This window comes from Erpetoichthys calabaricus, chromosome 1, assembly GCF_900747795.2.
Source record: "Erpetoichthys calabaricus chromosome 1, fErpCal1.3, whole genome shotgun sequence".
Lineage (NCBI taxonomy): Eukaryota > Metazoa > Chordata > Cladistia > Polypteriformes > Polypteridae > Erpetoichthys > Erpetoichthys calabaricus.
The window spans coordinates 176,176,987-176,193,652 of record NC_041394.2 but is presented as its reverse complement, the minus strand read 5'-3'; the positions used below and the strand labels follow the sequence as shown (position 1 = coordinate 176,193,652).

Genomic DNA, 16,666 nt, shown 5'->3' with positions numbered 1-16,666 from the left:
ACCTGTGCTTGACATGTGAAGCTTAATCTTTTCCATAATAAATCATTTTACTAATATTCCCATGATGTATGTTAAGCTTAATGATAGTTACTCTGATGAGTCCAACCACCTTCTTATATAATGGGGCAACCTTTGCTAGTTTCAAATTTTTAGGAATTTTCCTAGTACACTGTCACTAACCTTGCACACTCTAGAATGAATGTTATTTGGTCCTAGTGATTTTTTAAAATTCTTTATCTATAATTTCCAAAGCACTGAGTACCTCCTTAATAGTCTCTGTAATAGCTTGTTGTAGTTATCAACATCTCCATACGAAAACTTCTGAAAAATTAACATTTAAAGTATTTGCCAATAAACCACCTGTACATTTAAATTTGTTGTCAATGTTCCTAATGCATATCACTTTCTCCTTGAAATTTCTTTTGCCAATGAAATATTGCAAGAATCTCTTTCAGTAATATTTTTACATTTTTCACCATATCTGTCTTCCAACTGTCCTTTAACTTTCCTAATATTCTTTTCAATCCATTTCTTGGGAAAAAAGAGTTCTGTGCATTTTGTTTTTCTTTAAAAATGTTAATCAAATTGAGATTTTAGTTCTCCTCAAAATTACTTATCCATTTCATGACACTAGCAATATAAATATTTACAGCATGTTTAGGTTGCATGTATTTTTTGTGTCTTAATACTGGTATATCTTCTTGAAATGCATTTCCTTTGAATTTGATAATCTGTGTCACCCATCCTTCTGCAGAGAAGGTTGTTAAAGAATAAACTGAATTGAATACTTAAAAATAAAATGTTAGTTAATAAATTTTCACATTTAAATATATTGTCATTTTGCTCTTCTACTAGATTGTTCACCAATGATATTGAATGCATCTCATTTGTAAATAATGAGTTAACCTAATTAAGATGTGAATATTTTTAACATAATTTACTTTACTATTTCTTTCTACAGCATTTTCATGAGCAGCTCTCAACCTGTTTAAAAGCAATTGCTGAGATAATTTGTTGTTTTTTTTTCAGGTAAAATAAAATGTCACTAGTTTTTACCTGACAAAAACAATGCTATGAATTAAGGGAACACAGTTTAATAGTGCCACATTCCATTATTTAACTATTTTCAGCCTTACTTTGTAATACAGGATTTCTGAAAGTTCCAGAGAAATGACACTCTGTCATTAACTGAGAATGACTGACTGAGACCATCCAAAATCAGCAGCATGAATACTTGATAATCAAAGACATTTTTCACCACAGACACCTGACCTTCACAATTCAATCTTAATAACAAGTGCGGTTTCACATTTCATTAAAATGGATCCTACCATTGTGTTTGTTCAGTGCCTGCAAACATAATAAGATCAAAAACCTGGTCAAATCTGACTCCACTTCTTTCTCTATGTTATGATATTTGAAAACTAGCACTATATTGTTAATTCCATTCATTGGTGTCATTGTTAAATGTACCTGAGCTTGCATCCAGACAATCACATGTCACTGCTGTTTAATAACTCTGAGGAATATATATCTGTTATTTTATCAGACATGCAAAACTAACAGATGTATGTTTAGCTTTCCTAATGAACTAGTGCCCTGTCTACGGTTGTTTTTTGCCTTGTGTCTATTGCTAATATGATATGCTTCACCTGGCTGTAACCAAGTAATAAACTAAATATGTGTACCTGTATATGTAACGTATTATTCGCATATCCATACTCAAGCCAAGAAATTTAAAATATCAAAAAAGTGCATATTTATTATACAAATAAACACACAGTGATAATGAGTAGAGCAAACACAATTACCAAGCAAACCTAAGGAAAATGACAAACTATGAAGCCTATCCGAACCTGCCTTAATGGGGTGACTCACCAATTTCTTTCTTTCTTTCTTTCTTTCTTTCTTTCTTTCTTTCTTTCTTTCTTTCTTTCTTTCTTTCTTTCTTTCTTTCTTTCTTTCTTTCTTTCTTTCTAGCTATCTAAGAAACACCTTCCGAAATTTAGCCTTTAGCCCCATCTCTAGCCATCTTCTGAGTCACCTATTCTACGGCATCTTTGGGAAGTATTGCACGTTTCCTACCAGGGTGTACTTTTTTTTTTCTTTTAGGGCACTGCTGGGCCATTTTACTGTCTGACAACACCTTACCAACCATGCAACCTATGAAAATGGCATAAGCAGAATATGTATAGCCTAAAGTAGACATGTACAAAAGTACAAACAAGATAGGTAGAATATATCAAATTAATACAATTCATTAAATATGCATTGTGGCAGACGACCAGGGATCCTGCCCCACCGGGACGCCTGGAAGACCAGACCGGGAGAGGGGCACTATCTTTCCCTGGGCGCAAGAGGGCAGCCACTACCCCCACCCCCCCCCCCCCCCCCCAGATTCTATCAGGGCCATGGAAATGGAGCTGGGAAGCTCAACCCTGTGGGGACCTGTGGACACCATCAGGGGGAGCCTGGACGGTCCTAGAGCACAGCACTTCTGCCACACGAGGAAGTGCTGCCGAACCAGGAATTGTGTACGCCCAGAGTGCTTCTGGGTGTAAGGGCAGCACTTCCGCCACACTAGGAAGTGGTGCCGGAAGACCATCACTGAGCATCTGGAGAACATCCGGGGTGTGATAAAAGGGGCTGCCTCAACCCATTCGACAGCCGGAGTCGGTTGGAAGAGGATGGAGCTTACAAGGAGGAGTGGAGGCAGCCTGAAGAAAGAGAAAGTCCTCGGTAGAGTGTGGTATTTTTGTGCACTGTGTTGGTGTTGTATGTTGGGGAAAATAAACGCTGCGTGTTTTGTACATTTGGAGTCTGTGCCTGTCTGTGCCGAGGCTGATCTTTCACAGCATACAGAAAGGATATTAATGTGATTGTTCAGCTCAGTGATAAAGGTTCAAATTTAGAGGTAATAATTGTGCTGTGAACAGCCTCATATCCTAAAGTTAAAACATTTCCATAGCCCCAAGCTAAAAGAAATGATGCATTTGTGAGAAAACATCCATCCATCCATCCATTTTCCAACCCGCTGAATCCGAACACAGGGTCACGGGGGTCTGCTGGAGCCAATCCCAGCCAACACAGGGCACAAGGCAGGAAACAATCCTGGGCAGGGTGCCAACCCACCGCAGTGTGAGAAAACATTTTTGTTTTAAACTATACCATTCTTGTTATGCATAAGTATTATGACAAAATATGATATAGCATTAAAAACATATATCATACTCTATAAAGAGAACATATGTCTCAAAAGCACCTGGTTTACAGGACAAAGAAATAATGCAATGTGTATTTACTAGTGTGACAATTTAGACATGAACATTTGATATAGCACCTCACTTGGCTACTTTTGCAAGGCATCTAGCACCATGATATGCTATTCCCATGTGCATGGACTTTCACTGTATACCACAGAGAGGCTGTTTTTATCTTTTCTTCCTTTTAAAGTGACTGAACATATGAAGGGTTGAGTTTATTGGATATTATACATACCTGCACTAGACAGCAGAAGAAAAAGGACAGCCAAGATGTTGAAGGACTGGCGGCTTGATGGGGTCATCATTTCACCCTCATGTACATGTGCGAGGAGTGAAGATGTTTATTCAGCAGTAGCCAATGGAACACATTGTGGGAAACGAGCTGCAACTCACTGTTCCTCCTAGCAAAAAAGAGAAGAAAGGTACAGCACTAAGAGCTGGCTTAAACATGAGAGGATCTATTGATAAATGGACTCCTATGTATTAGTTAAGTGGAAAGTTTATGGGTAACTTTCAACTTTACTGTAACTTACCCTCCCAAGTATACTGTAACCGTATACTTGGTGACAATAACTATATGAATAAATGGCTCTTCCTATCAATCAGAAATCAAAGCTTGTAAAAGATAGATAATGCTGTGCCAAACATAATGATGTGTTTCTGCAGACAAATGCATTAAATGCTCAAACAAAACTGGAAATTCATTTGCGTCAAATTAAAGCTGAGCAAGCCCTTCTAGTATAGAAAACCGTTACTTTACGAGACATTTTACATTCCAAGTTGCCTTTTACCTGCTTAGTTCATCTTAAAAAACTGCACATGTATAACTGAAACTCTAGCAAATATTGTATGTTGTTGTGGTTAAACTAGGAGGGGAAAGATTTGAACCTCTGAACCTTTGAATTTTTCATTTCAACTCCTTGACCTCTGGCCTGCACCAACTTTGTTACATAGCATCAAGAGTTACAACAAGAAGAAACGCGGACTTGGCTAAATTAAGCACCACAAGCTTGAATTGCGATTAAAACTGAATGTATCCTCTTTTTAAAACGTTTGCCTGCTGGACCAGACTGAGAACTCAAAAACATATCAGATGGAAAAATGACTGTACTCAGATGCACAACATTTAGGAACAGAGCCACAGTTCAACATTTTGAGGACATAAGGGTAAAAACACAAGGGTAAAAATAACATGAATGAGACATATCCATGTCTTAGCTATTTGCTTACTATAGTTCACCGCTTACGGTGATGGACACACGGAGCTGAGGTGATTTACTTTACCTGATAGTAACATCATACCATTTATCTTGTGTTGTGGGAGATAATGTTAGATTTTTGGGAGGACTAAACAACTTTGGCGTGTTCTAGCAGATTACTTATTTTAACCTAATTCACCTCTGAATGTATAAAATTCATGGTTCTGGCTACCCAATTAGAGTGAAGTAAAACACATAAGCTAGGCCAGCTAGGACCATGGAGAAAATTTTAGAGTCACAGTGTTTGGAAAATTTCCTTATGAATATTACATATGTCTCCATTTCAATAATTAAAGAGTGGAAAATGTAATTAAAATGACATGCGGTACATGTCAACACATAATAACCCCTACTGGAATAATAAGAACATAAAGCCAATCACTTTCAATTGTTAAACAGATTAAAGAGTTATTAACATCTTTTTTTAGAAATCATGAAAAATTAAATAGGAGCTCAGAATTAAAACAACAAGCAGAAGAAGAAGAATAAAACAAAGTTTGAGTATGATAAAATTCAAATGATAAATCAACAAGTAACCATGCTGCAAGAAGATGTGGCCAAAAGGTTAATAGTGCCAATCATGTTAGCAATCCTAGGACAAATGGTAAGGAAACTGTCAATAACTCAGAAAAGGTAGTAAGGATATCACTTGGGTTGTTCTCAATGAAGGCAGGCAAACACTGATCTTAACTAAGGATCTCCTTGAGGAGTGGAAGGAACATTTTGATAAACTCGTAAACCCAGAGGATACATCATCCTCAGAGGAGCATGGTTTGGACCACTTCTGTGACTGAGTTCTTTGCAGAGATTACAAAGATCCATAACAGTAAAACCACAAGGGTGTTCAGCCAGAAATAAAGAAAGCATTACACAGTGTGTTTTGGGTTTTGTGTGGAAAGTGGGTACATTGCCTGATGACTGGCAGACTAGAGTAATGGTTCCCATTTAAAAAAAGACAGACATGAGTGTGTGTTCCATTTACCTAGTAGGCATAGTTTCCAATCCTCTTAGGAAAGCCTATGCCAGGGTAGTGGAACAGAAAATCCAGGAGATTGCTGAACCTCAGGCTCAAGAGGAGTAATGTGGATCCATTTGTTGATATGAAACTGTAGACTGTAGTGGCTTGCTTCTAGAAGGTCACGAGTGCATAACAACCCCAAATGGAGAACTAAAAAAGAATGATGATGATGATGATGATGATGATGATGATGGGATGATGGTTAAATACTTGATGCCTAATATAATATATAAGAAAATGCATGTACACGTGGGATAACTTCCTGATAATTAATTATTCATCTGAAAACATTTGATGCCCATGATTATATGATCTCTTAACTGAGAAAGCAAAAGTTAATTATTTTGACACAATATTTAGATTTTTACAATAGCCAGAAGTACATCCAAACTGTGACAAGTTTAATAAAGAGCAGTCTTCTGAATAAATTCTGTACTACCTAGAACAACTTCAACTTGCTGACAATTAATTCTTGTTTATTAATCTACTTAGACCCATGAGCCTTAGATTCTTTGTGAATCCAGTCTCTGGCGTCTATGCTTGCTGTCCAACTATAGCTATATGAAGCAAAATAAACTCAATGACCTTCTATTTAAACTGAAGGCACTTTGATGGATTATTTAGATATCTTTGATTTTTGAGGTTCAAAGTCTACTCCCTTTCTTTCTCTGTCATAAAAGCAAACTTTAGAAGGTCATTTAAACATAAGGCCATTTTCCTTTCATTGGCTTCTGACTGTCATTCACAGATATGGAAGGTCAAAGACACACTGGCAACGAATACTGAAACCAAAGCATTGCAACAGAAATGCAAAATGCTAGAAGTCAGAATCAGAAATCTGCAGGAGGTCCTAACCCCCATCCTGAGCATCTGTTTATGAGTATGTGGTCTGCTGCTCTCACAACTCTTCCTGAAACACCACCCCATTTTGTTTATTGATCAAACAGATGTTCTTGTCCCTGGTGTTATTTGGGTGACTTTGCAAATGTGAAATAAGACACTATGGAAAGTACAAGAAAGATCCAATAAGCTGATATTCCGATTTTACTTTCAGTTTTGGCAAATAATTTGCAGAATCACAGATAATCTTTGCTGATTTGAAAATTTAACCTGAAGGTGATGTGGTCACAAAACAAACATAAAACCTCCAACCAAAGTTGATATTAACCCTATGGTTTTATGCATTCATTTATTCAAACTATGTACATTAATGTATTCAACCTTGGTGTATGGGTATTTGCATCTCTTCTTTTCAAGGAAATGAATAGTCTATATCAGAATTAATCAGTCCTTGAGAAGGGTTTCACAGTTTTGCTTAACTTCATTAAATACCTTACCTAATGCCTTATCTTATTAAGCTATTAGGGTATAAGGCTCATGAATTTTACTAATGGGGAATGCATATTTCTGAATGTCTTTTAAAACTAGGGATGGAACTCTTCAACTAGAGGGTCCTAAAGAAAATGGATGGAAATATAGGGTACAAACTGCTCCTCAAGGCCAGTTTTAAATAAATGGTTCTGATGATTTATTAAAACAGTGTTAGGACATGCTTGGAATTTATCTTCTGCTTGGATGGACTTGGGGACATTAATGAACGAAAATGTAGATGATAAAAAGGGTGTGACCACACTGATTAGTGACATTCAAGTGAAGTATGCAAAGTTAAACAGTGAGGTTAAAAGATTACTTTCAATACAACTTTAAAAATAAGAAAGTTCAGAAAAAAGGTGAGTTGCTTTGATGTGTGTGATGTGACTGAATGCAGACAAATCAGTTGGGCTTTAATCAAGAAAAGTAAAATGTACTTCAATAGACTTGGAAAGGTCTTTGATCCTAATGGCTCTGATATGCTTGCTGTAATAATGTGCAAGCTGTTTCCTTATTTTGCCCACATAAATCATTAGTGTTATTAAGCAGGACATTATATTAACAGTAGGAATTAGTCGCTCATTAAGAGAGTAACTGCAATGAAAAATTGTAATCACTGCAAACGTTACAGACTGGAGTTGTCTCCACGTTTCTGCTTATTCACTTGCATGTTTAACATAACATGAGAGTAAACCTCTGCAGCACCCTTTTAATGACATTTGAACAACTACTTTGAACCTGTCCAATAATAATTTATGTCACAAGTTAATGTATATTAATGTCCACTATCTTTCAAAGAATCTAGAAGTCCTAATGTTTCTCACAGTAAACTACATTTACTACCAAGCATAGGCTACTCATCTAAACACTTTAGTTTATCTGCTGGTTCTGATTCCTTCTCTGAATAAATGTGAAAAAACACACATGTTAGCATTAATCTATAATAGAAGTTTTGCTACTAGTACATTCATGTTGATTATATCCCTGGTCATTGAGCAAGGGCAAAATATTTGCCATTATGGTGACAGTATCAGGAACTACAACAAAAGTTTGCCAGTATTATCCTAATAACGCCCCTTAACCTTCATGCACAGAAGGCAGAAATAAAACAACTGCACAATACATTTTTGACTTGTAGATTACTTTGGTTAAAAACAGAGGCTAACTCAATTAATGTGATATACTGTAACCAATTCTAGTAGCCATCTGTACAAGCATATGTCGGGATAGAGAGTCAATTGGCTCACTGTAGTGACTGACCTTATTTGTGTAAAATCTGATTTACCAACATTTTTCAAATTTGAACAGAGTCATGGAATCTTGCAATAGAAAACTGGAGTCAATCAACAGTACTTAAAATATTAATTTAAAAATGAGTAGTGGTACTATAAGACTAAACACTGACATCAATTGGATGAAACGATCAGGATCAACAAAGTTCTCTGCAATCTTTCCAAAACTCATCACTGCATAATACAATTCTGACAGTTTGGCATTATTAGTAGTATTGTCACATGCACAGAGAACAGTGAGATTCTTACTTTTCTTAGTTAAAGTTAGTGTGCTTGGCAGAAATCACATGGGAAAAAAAGATGTCGCACCCCTAATGACATTAAGTCAGAATAATAGAAATGAGTGACATTAAAGATGCATGATATTTCGAAGCCAAAGACCAATCTGACTTATTCTGATTTCAAAACAAACAATAAAAGCGAATCAAAAAAATTGAAAGAGGCTATTTGCTTACATTTTGGTTCAAAAATGTAGTCAATAAGTTGCTGAACAAGAGCAATTTGCAGACACACTTGAAATACAGTCATCCCAAAGGTTTTGCTTAGTTGTTGCTCTCCACTTATTCATTATAGGCCTCAACATCTAAATCTGCAAATATACATCTACATCTGCAATGGGTTGTATCCTTAAACATGGGCAACCAGGAAGTGTCGAAGCTCACCTTTACCATTCACATATATAGATAGACGGCGCATTCACTGTGTTGCCCAGTCAACAACAATACGTCAGCATGTCCGGCATATTGCGAGTAGCAAAAGTGCCATTTAAACTAATACAGGTAGACGTGGAAACCGGTTTTTCTGATGAAAAAACAATAATGTTTAAAACAGTATCGCTTACATACAACAGATTTTGGCAAATCGTTTAAATGCAATTATTTATATTAATTTATACAATAATAATGGCAATCATTAAATAATAATAATAATAATAATAATTATTATTATTATTATTATTAAATAATTCCTCCCATATAAGTAACATTTTCCGGACCACCTTCTTCCATTTCCGAAACATTTCTAGACTTCGTCCTGTTCTTACGCAACACAGTACTGAAGTTACGTATAAATTACTGTAATTCTACTCTATCTGGCATCCCACAAAAAACTTATCCATCGCTTACAACTTCTTCAAAATTCTGCTGCCAGGATAATAACCTGCTGTTCTAAATCCACTGAACATATTACACCTATTCTCTCTCAACTTCACTGGCTCCCTGTTAACTACAGAATACAATACAAAATACTGCTCTTAACATTTAAAGCTCTCCACAGTATTGCTCCCCCCTACCTCACTGATCTCCTCCAGACTTACACTCCTCTCACTCACTCAGATCCTCATCTGCAGCTCTACTTTCTGTACCACACATCAAACTCAATTATATGGAAGCTCGAACATTCTCTCATAGTGCTCCTCAACTCTGGAATTCTCTTCCCTCTCATATACGTCAACTCAATTCAATAACACACTTTAAAACTGCTCTCAAAACTTATCTTTTCAAACTGACATACCAGTTGTGAATTTTGCACTGTTACTGGCAGTTATCTTTGTTTGTTTGCTAATTATTGCTTTTTGATTTATCATTCTCTTGTTTTAATTTTACTAATGCTGTTTAATTTTATTGTAAGGTGACCTTGAGTGCTAAGAAAGGCGCCAATTAAATAATATGTATTATTATTATTATTAATTATTGAGACGAAAACTTGACCAATGTCTGAAAGTCAAAATAGTAAGACTGCAACTGGCAGTCTGGACTTTCTTTTAACAGTGACATGATACACTCAAATGACAAAAATAAACAATTTTATTGTATACAAATTGGCTTAATAATTTCTGAAAACATTTCACTCATTCCTCTCTCAATCTCTCTCTCTCTCACACACACACACGCAAACATACACAATGTGGTTACTTAAATATATACAGGATCTAAAATCCATGAAACAGAACTGTCTTACATAGCTTTTTCCATGTGTTGCCACTCTGTAATTTGAGAGTATTCAGTTTGGCAATATGGTGCAGCTTTAGTTTGTGGAAGACAAACACAACTAAAGACATGAGCATAAAATGATGGTTGTCAATTTCAGACTGTGTTTCCTCTATGTGCTCCTTGAGAAAAAACACATCATCTGAACCAATCTCAGCCCGAACAAAATGTTTGATCAAAGATACACTGACAGCTTGCCCTAATGTCCACTGTCGGATAACACGCTCAGCTACTTTGACCACCTTGACTATACCCTCAGAAGGAATCATCAAACCTCCTTTGTTTTTTAATGTGAGCAAGTGGTAGCTTTGATCATATGATGCCGGTACAGCATCTGTTACCAAACTAGTACTGCACACATCACAGGACAGCATTCTCATAATCCCATCTAAGGGCTACCTCCAACTGCTTCCTGAGGTGGATTTCTTTGGAAAACCTTCAAAGTTTGAGAAATGCTAACAGCTAACAAAAATCTACATAGTGACTAAATACATTTAACCAAATGTTGCTTGAAGGCTCACTTGAACACATAAATGCATAGCTTTGCTAGCTTAGCCTGGCGTAGCTAAAGTTAAGATTATAAAACGGGATTTTCTAATGACCAAATATAACCAAAACAATTGTTCAGCCTTACCTATGAAATGTAATCCCCCAGGATCTGGTGTGGAGCATACAGTGGTTTGTACAAGCCCAAGCAGCACATGTGTGAGGCATCTTTATTCACTACTTCACTCCACAGCAGTGCCACTTGCAATATGACAGCGACGTTGACGAACGATGCTGCCGGTCATGCGGCGTCTAGTAATTCTAGAATCGTCTCGGCTGAGAGATAGGAAGATGTCTTACCCAAATAGGACTCCCCAGGTGGATGGACGGACATCCCAGCCAAAGGAGAGGAAGGTTCCTTACCTGGACAGGAAGCCCAGGCAAATGGACAGGCATCCCTACCAGATATATTTATAATATCTTCCCTGACCAGGATAAAACACTAGGACAGGGAAGGACTGTCTCAGGGAGATGTTTGCTCCTCCAGCAACTAGTAATTCTATGTCTATGACCTTTATACCATCATGGTAATGATGTCATGTGTCACATGCTCCTGGGCATCCTGACTAACAGCTGCATAGTAATTAAAATAGTGTCATAGAAGAATATGATTTTAAATTATGCTAAAAACACACCAAAAAACAAATATAACCACTAAATTCCTTGGTCTTCAAAATCCATAAAATGGTGTTTCAAATATTCTTTGAGATCAAAGACTTGTTTCAATAAAGTAGAAACTAATACCAAATCAAGACGTGCATCACAGGTTTTTAAAAATGTTTCATTTCACTTTTACTATGATTATTTTTAAAAGTATCTGTAGAGTTATAGTTATTTGTTCTTTATAAAATACCATTTGCAGCTAAGTATTTATTTACATGTAAATCGGCATTGTCTGTGAAACTTAAAAAACTGCACCTTTGCTACAGTATACATCTAAATAACACCCCACCACCAGTATCAAAAGCATAACTATCTGTCTTGTGTCGATTTTCTTTTTTTTTTAGTTAAACAAATAAGATTAAGTAAATTACTGGCAGTATATGATAATATTTATATTGTCCATGGGGGGTTTGGTGGGTTATTGTAGTAAATTTTTTATTTAATGATAAAAAAAAATTTCAGCCTTGAATTTTTTTTTTTTGGAGAACCAACTTGCTTCCATTGTTTTGTTGTTATTTGCACTCTGGGTCATAGCACTGTATCTGAGTTTCTTAGAGTGGTACTGGTGCACATTGAGTACCCAAAAATGAATGGTTAAAGGTTTAGTGGTCTCTAGCATTGTATATCAATGATAGTACAATTATTGAGTTTGTTTTTTTTTGTTAACTGACTTAGATTGTACACTTCAAATCCATAATTTAAACAGGAGCTAATTTTTGGCAACTTACAAAATGAGCACGACAGGATACCTCTTGTCAACATAAAATGTCATTCTTCTCCCCCATTTATGCATGTGTATATATGAATGTATATGAGAATAATATGACTATGTATATATATCATGTTAGGGATGCCTGGGAACCTTGAATGGCTGGGACACCCTCAGTTTCAGAGGGCAGGGGGGGACAGCATGCACAGGTAATTATCATCCCTGGACTGCTAGATGGCAGCTCCTTTGGTTGAGGCAGCACCACGGTTTCCCACAGGGCTTCATGGGGAACTGGAATTACTTGACTCAGCCCTGTTGAGTGCTGTGAGTGCCGCTAGAGGGTGTTGTGGGAACTTGCAAGCTCTGCTTTGTCAGGCTATCACCCTACCTGGAAGTGCTTCTGGATATGATATAAAAGGAGCTGCCTGCCACAACTCCAGTAGCCAGAGTCAGGAGGAGGAAGACATCACTAGCTGGAGGAGTGTTTTATCATTGTTCTGCTGTGCTTGTGTGGTGGGAAACACTTGCTTTGAGAAGAATCTCCCATAATAAATACTCTTGTTGAATGTAGCACTTGTGTCCAAGCCTTTGTTTCGGGTGTGCATCCCAATCACTGGGAGAGGGGAAGGTTCCATACCTGGAAGGGAAGCCCCAAGTGGACAGACAATTGTCTCGGCTGAGAGAGAGGAAGGTGCCTTACCCGAACAGGACTCCCCAGGTGGAAAGACGGACATCCCAGCCAAAGGAGAGGAAGGTTCCTTACCTGGACAGGAAGCCAAGGCAAATGGACAGGCATCCCTACCAGATATATTTATAATATCTTCCCTGAACAGGATAAAACACTAGGACAGGGAAGGACTGTCTCAAGGAGATGTTTGCTCCTCCAGCGACACTAGATGACTAGATGGCAGCGGTCCTGGATATCGGTGCCTGCTCGGAAACCAGCAGGGAATGCCGAGAATTGTAATCCAGTAGCGCAGCTCTGCTGGGGTCTGTGGGTGCTGCAAGAAGGCATTGCATGGAGATACACTCCCTGTTATTTGGAACTTCCATATGACCTAGAAGTGCTTCCAATGAATGAAGCCCTGGTACCGGAAGAACTCCTGGGTCCACAATAAAAGGGACCACACTACTTTGTCCAGGCGAGTCGGAGCTGGGAGTGGAGATGGGCAACACTAAGCTGGAGAAGTAGCAGCGAGAGAGAGGAAGAGAGAAAGGAGAAGAAATACCCGTTTATTGTTGATAAATGTTATTTTCTAATGAAATCCCCCTTTATTTGAACCCAGGACTGTGTTTGTGTGTTTGTGCTTGGGGTTTTGGGTTCTGTGGTGGCCCTAGCCTTCACTATATATATATATATATATATATATATATATATATATATATATATATATATATATATATATATATATATATATATACTGTATATATATATATACTGTATATATATATAATAATAATATATATATAAGAGAGGAAAGGTTAATCACATGGCAGATCAGATTGGTCGATGATGTGGTTTAAAAAACCTTATTAGCATCTGTGGAAGCAACACCAATCATGTGCCAGCATTTTCAGAGATGGAGCTACTCAAAACCCATGGGATTCAGTGCATACTCAAATGGCACAATTGCCAAAGTGGCAGTAAGTGAAGTTGAGAAAATTCCTGATCTCATACAGTAGCCATGCCTTATTTGTTCTTAGAAATAAATACGTTGTATGCATTGTGCATAATGCCAGCATCAAAAGAGTGTTTGCTTAGCTTAATTAGAATTAACTTAATTATTAGCTTAATTATTTTACTGTAGCTAGCAAATACTCAGTGCTTTGTCTTTTCTTTATATGACAATAGTAATACTACTCATCAACATCAAAAGCAGTTACCTGACAGATAGGAACAGAAATTCTTAAACTATATGTGACTGCACTTTTGCATTCTTCAAATTAAAAAAATTGCATCAGAATGTAGTGCTGTGCCTGCAGTTTGTATTAGCACATCCCAAACATGTGCATTTGCCCTTGTTGTTTTTGTCAAATTCAAAAAAAAAATTTTTTAAATTACAATACCCTGTCTTTAACTTCTATTTCATATCCATGACAAACTTTACAATATGTTATGATAGATGTATGTTTTCATTAAGAACTTCTGAAGTATAAACTACTAAACTAAAAATATAAACTACTCAGTGGCTATGTAGACTATAGTCTTCTATTCAGAACATACATGGTAAACAGCTTCACTCTGGAGTAGGGAGCAGAGAGGTGACAGATATTGATCTATTTTAATGTTTAGATTCTGTAAAGCACTATACAATATTTCTCTATCCATAAAGACCTAAGATGTTCTAGGGTTGTCAAATTATAAAAAACTTAGCGTTTGAATAATCCTGTTAAAAATAAGTAAGCAGCATTTTCCTACTAAGTAAAAAATAATATAAAGAAAGATATTTATAACTTATGCTTCTTGTGATGAGTATTGCTTTTTTTTGTTTGGTTTTTAAAGTACCATGTGGAACATTGATTAAGTGTGTGGAGCAGCCTGATTTGATTCAGTTTATAGAGCAGAGCACCAGTACAGTGCTGTGGCTGGGGTCTAATGGTTAAAGAATCACATACAGGTTTAAACAGGATTCTTTTCCCCCTTTACAGATTCAGCAAAAATACAGAAGTGGCATGCAAAAGTATTTAGTTCTCTTGAAAATCATTCTAATTTTCTGCATGACAATACATTTGTACACAAATGTATCCATTCGGTATTTATGATGTGCAAAACTGGTACATACTTACCCCAGAAGAATTAAGGCTAAGAGCAAAAGGGCTCTCAACAAAGTATTAATGTGTAGGGCTTTAATACTTATGCAAACGCTAACTTTTGAGTTTTTGTTCATCAGTTCAATATCTATAGAAAATGATTTATTTTGACTTTGGAAATGTATTATTACAGCGTAAAATTTCACATTCAAAATACTGAATGGATAAATATGTGTACAAATCTTCTGTCATGCAGAGAATTATGATGACTTTTAAGAGGAGTGAATATTATTGCATTCCACTGTAACACAAGTAACCACAATACTTATTTTCATTACAACTTTGTTTAGGAAATTATGTTGTTTAGCTTAAATATGGCAGTTATTTCATAGTATATTTAATGAGACTAGGGGGCTTCGCTCGCCAACCCCCGTGTTTGGTTTTCCGGATACACACTTTTAAGATTTTTTTTCTTTGAATTGTTGCTATTTCATTCGTTTCACTTTTATTTCAGAACTTCTGTAAAAACAATATTTGTAATCTTACGAGTCCCAATATGCTGAATCTTTTTAATGAGGTCAGGACAGGTTTCTCTGTTTGGAATTTCAGCTTAGACAAAACGATCTACATCATCAGCAGTTAATAATTTTTTTTTACAAAGTAAAAAAGCAAGTAGAGTTCTGCATTGGACTCCTGTCTGTAAAGTCGTGCTATTTTCCTCTCACATTTCCAAAAGTACATGGGGTTACCAAGGTGATACCCCAGCTTTTGTCTAGGTTTTTGTACAAGGGCTAGACAGAACGTTTTTGACTCCTGGGGTAAATTTAGGTTTTTAAATAAGCAGACAGATAAATATATATACATGAACAAAGTAACCAATAAATGCATGTGCGGTAAACTCCATTTTTGAAATTCTCAAGATTCTTTATTTGTCACATGCATAGTTACACAGGACAGCACGCAGTGAAATGCATCCTAATCCGCTTATCAAAAACTGTGCAAAGTTAGAAGAATATCAGTTAGATTAACAAAAAGTCATAGATTGAAAGGTAACAGTATAGTAGAACATAATAAATAAGTAAAATTATGTGAATAAAGTATAATGAAGTGTTAAGCTGCAATAGTGTAGCAATTATTGTGCAAAACCAAAGTTAGACTGGTGCATAGTTAAATGAGGCAGTTTGTTTGTTTGCGCTACTGCTACTTTCTTTTTTTATATTTTCTAATTTTCCTACTTTCATATCCTTTAACTTTCTTCACATGTGTATAGCGCCATTTTTTCTTTTTTTTTTTTAGCCTTTCTAATTTCACTGGTTTCATAGTCTCTAACCTGCTCTGCATGTGTTTAGCGTAAACGTTTGTAAACTTCTTTATGAAGTTCTACTTTCTTTTACTCATTGTCTTTTAATTCTGAGCCGGATTGGACGTGCTTTTTTTCAATTCCACTTGTTCCAGGCTGATAATTATTTTCCTTATTTTCTGATATTTGCACCTCGATTATTCTTTTTTGCTCTTTTTTCTGTCCAACACATTTGAGTCGCTTTCTTCTTCGCTTAGATGTCGACATTTAATTTATAACGTACCTTATACGCTTTATATGCGCTGAGAGCCCTGGATCTGTGTGTGCTCAAATCCTTCACAAGACTGAATGTTTTGCTGCCTATTGTCCTATTTGATAGATTGTACGTAGGGCGTGTTTTTGGTCTCGCAGGTCTTTAAAATGTCTTATGAGAAGATCACATATCGTAGACTTGCTTTTTGCTTTCCAGGACAGGATTTCTTTTTATAATAGATAGAAAGGAGAAC

At 36.4% G+C, this 16,666-nt stretch overlaps 1 protein-coding gene across 4 annotated transcripts in view; it reads right to left on the bottom strand.

The window, feature by feature from the left end:
• shisal1b (shisa like 1b) overlaps window positions 1-16,666 on the bottom strand; it is a 308,856-nt gene that overhangs the window by 169,892 nt on the left and 122,298 nt on the right. For 3 of the 4 annotated variants that reach the window (XM_051924551.1, XM_028808955.2, XM_051924557.1), the window contains exon 2: window positions 3,499-3,664. The exons of the other annotated variant lie outside the window; for it this stretch is intronic. In XM_051924551.1, coding sequence (XP_051780511.1) covers window positions 3,499-3,568 — 70 coding nt within the window. In that variant the 5' untranslated portion in view covers window positions 3,569-3,664. The remainder of the gene's footprint in view (window positions 1-3,498; window positions 3,665-16,666) is intronic. 4 annotated transcript variants of the gene reach the window in all.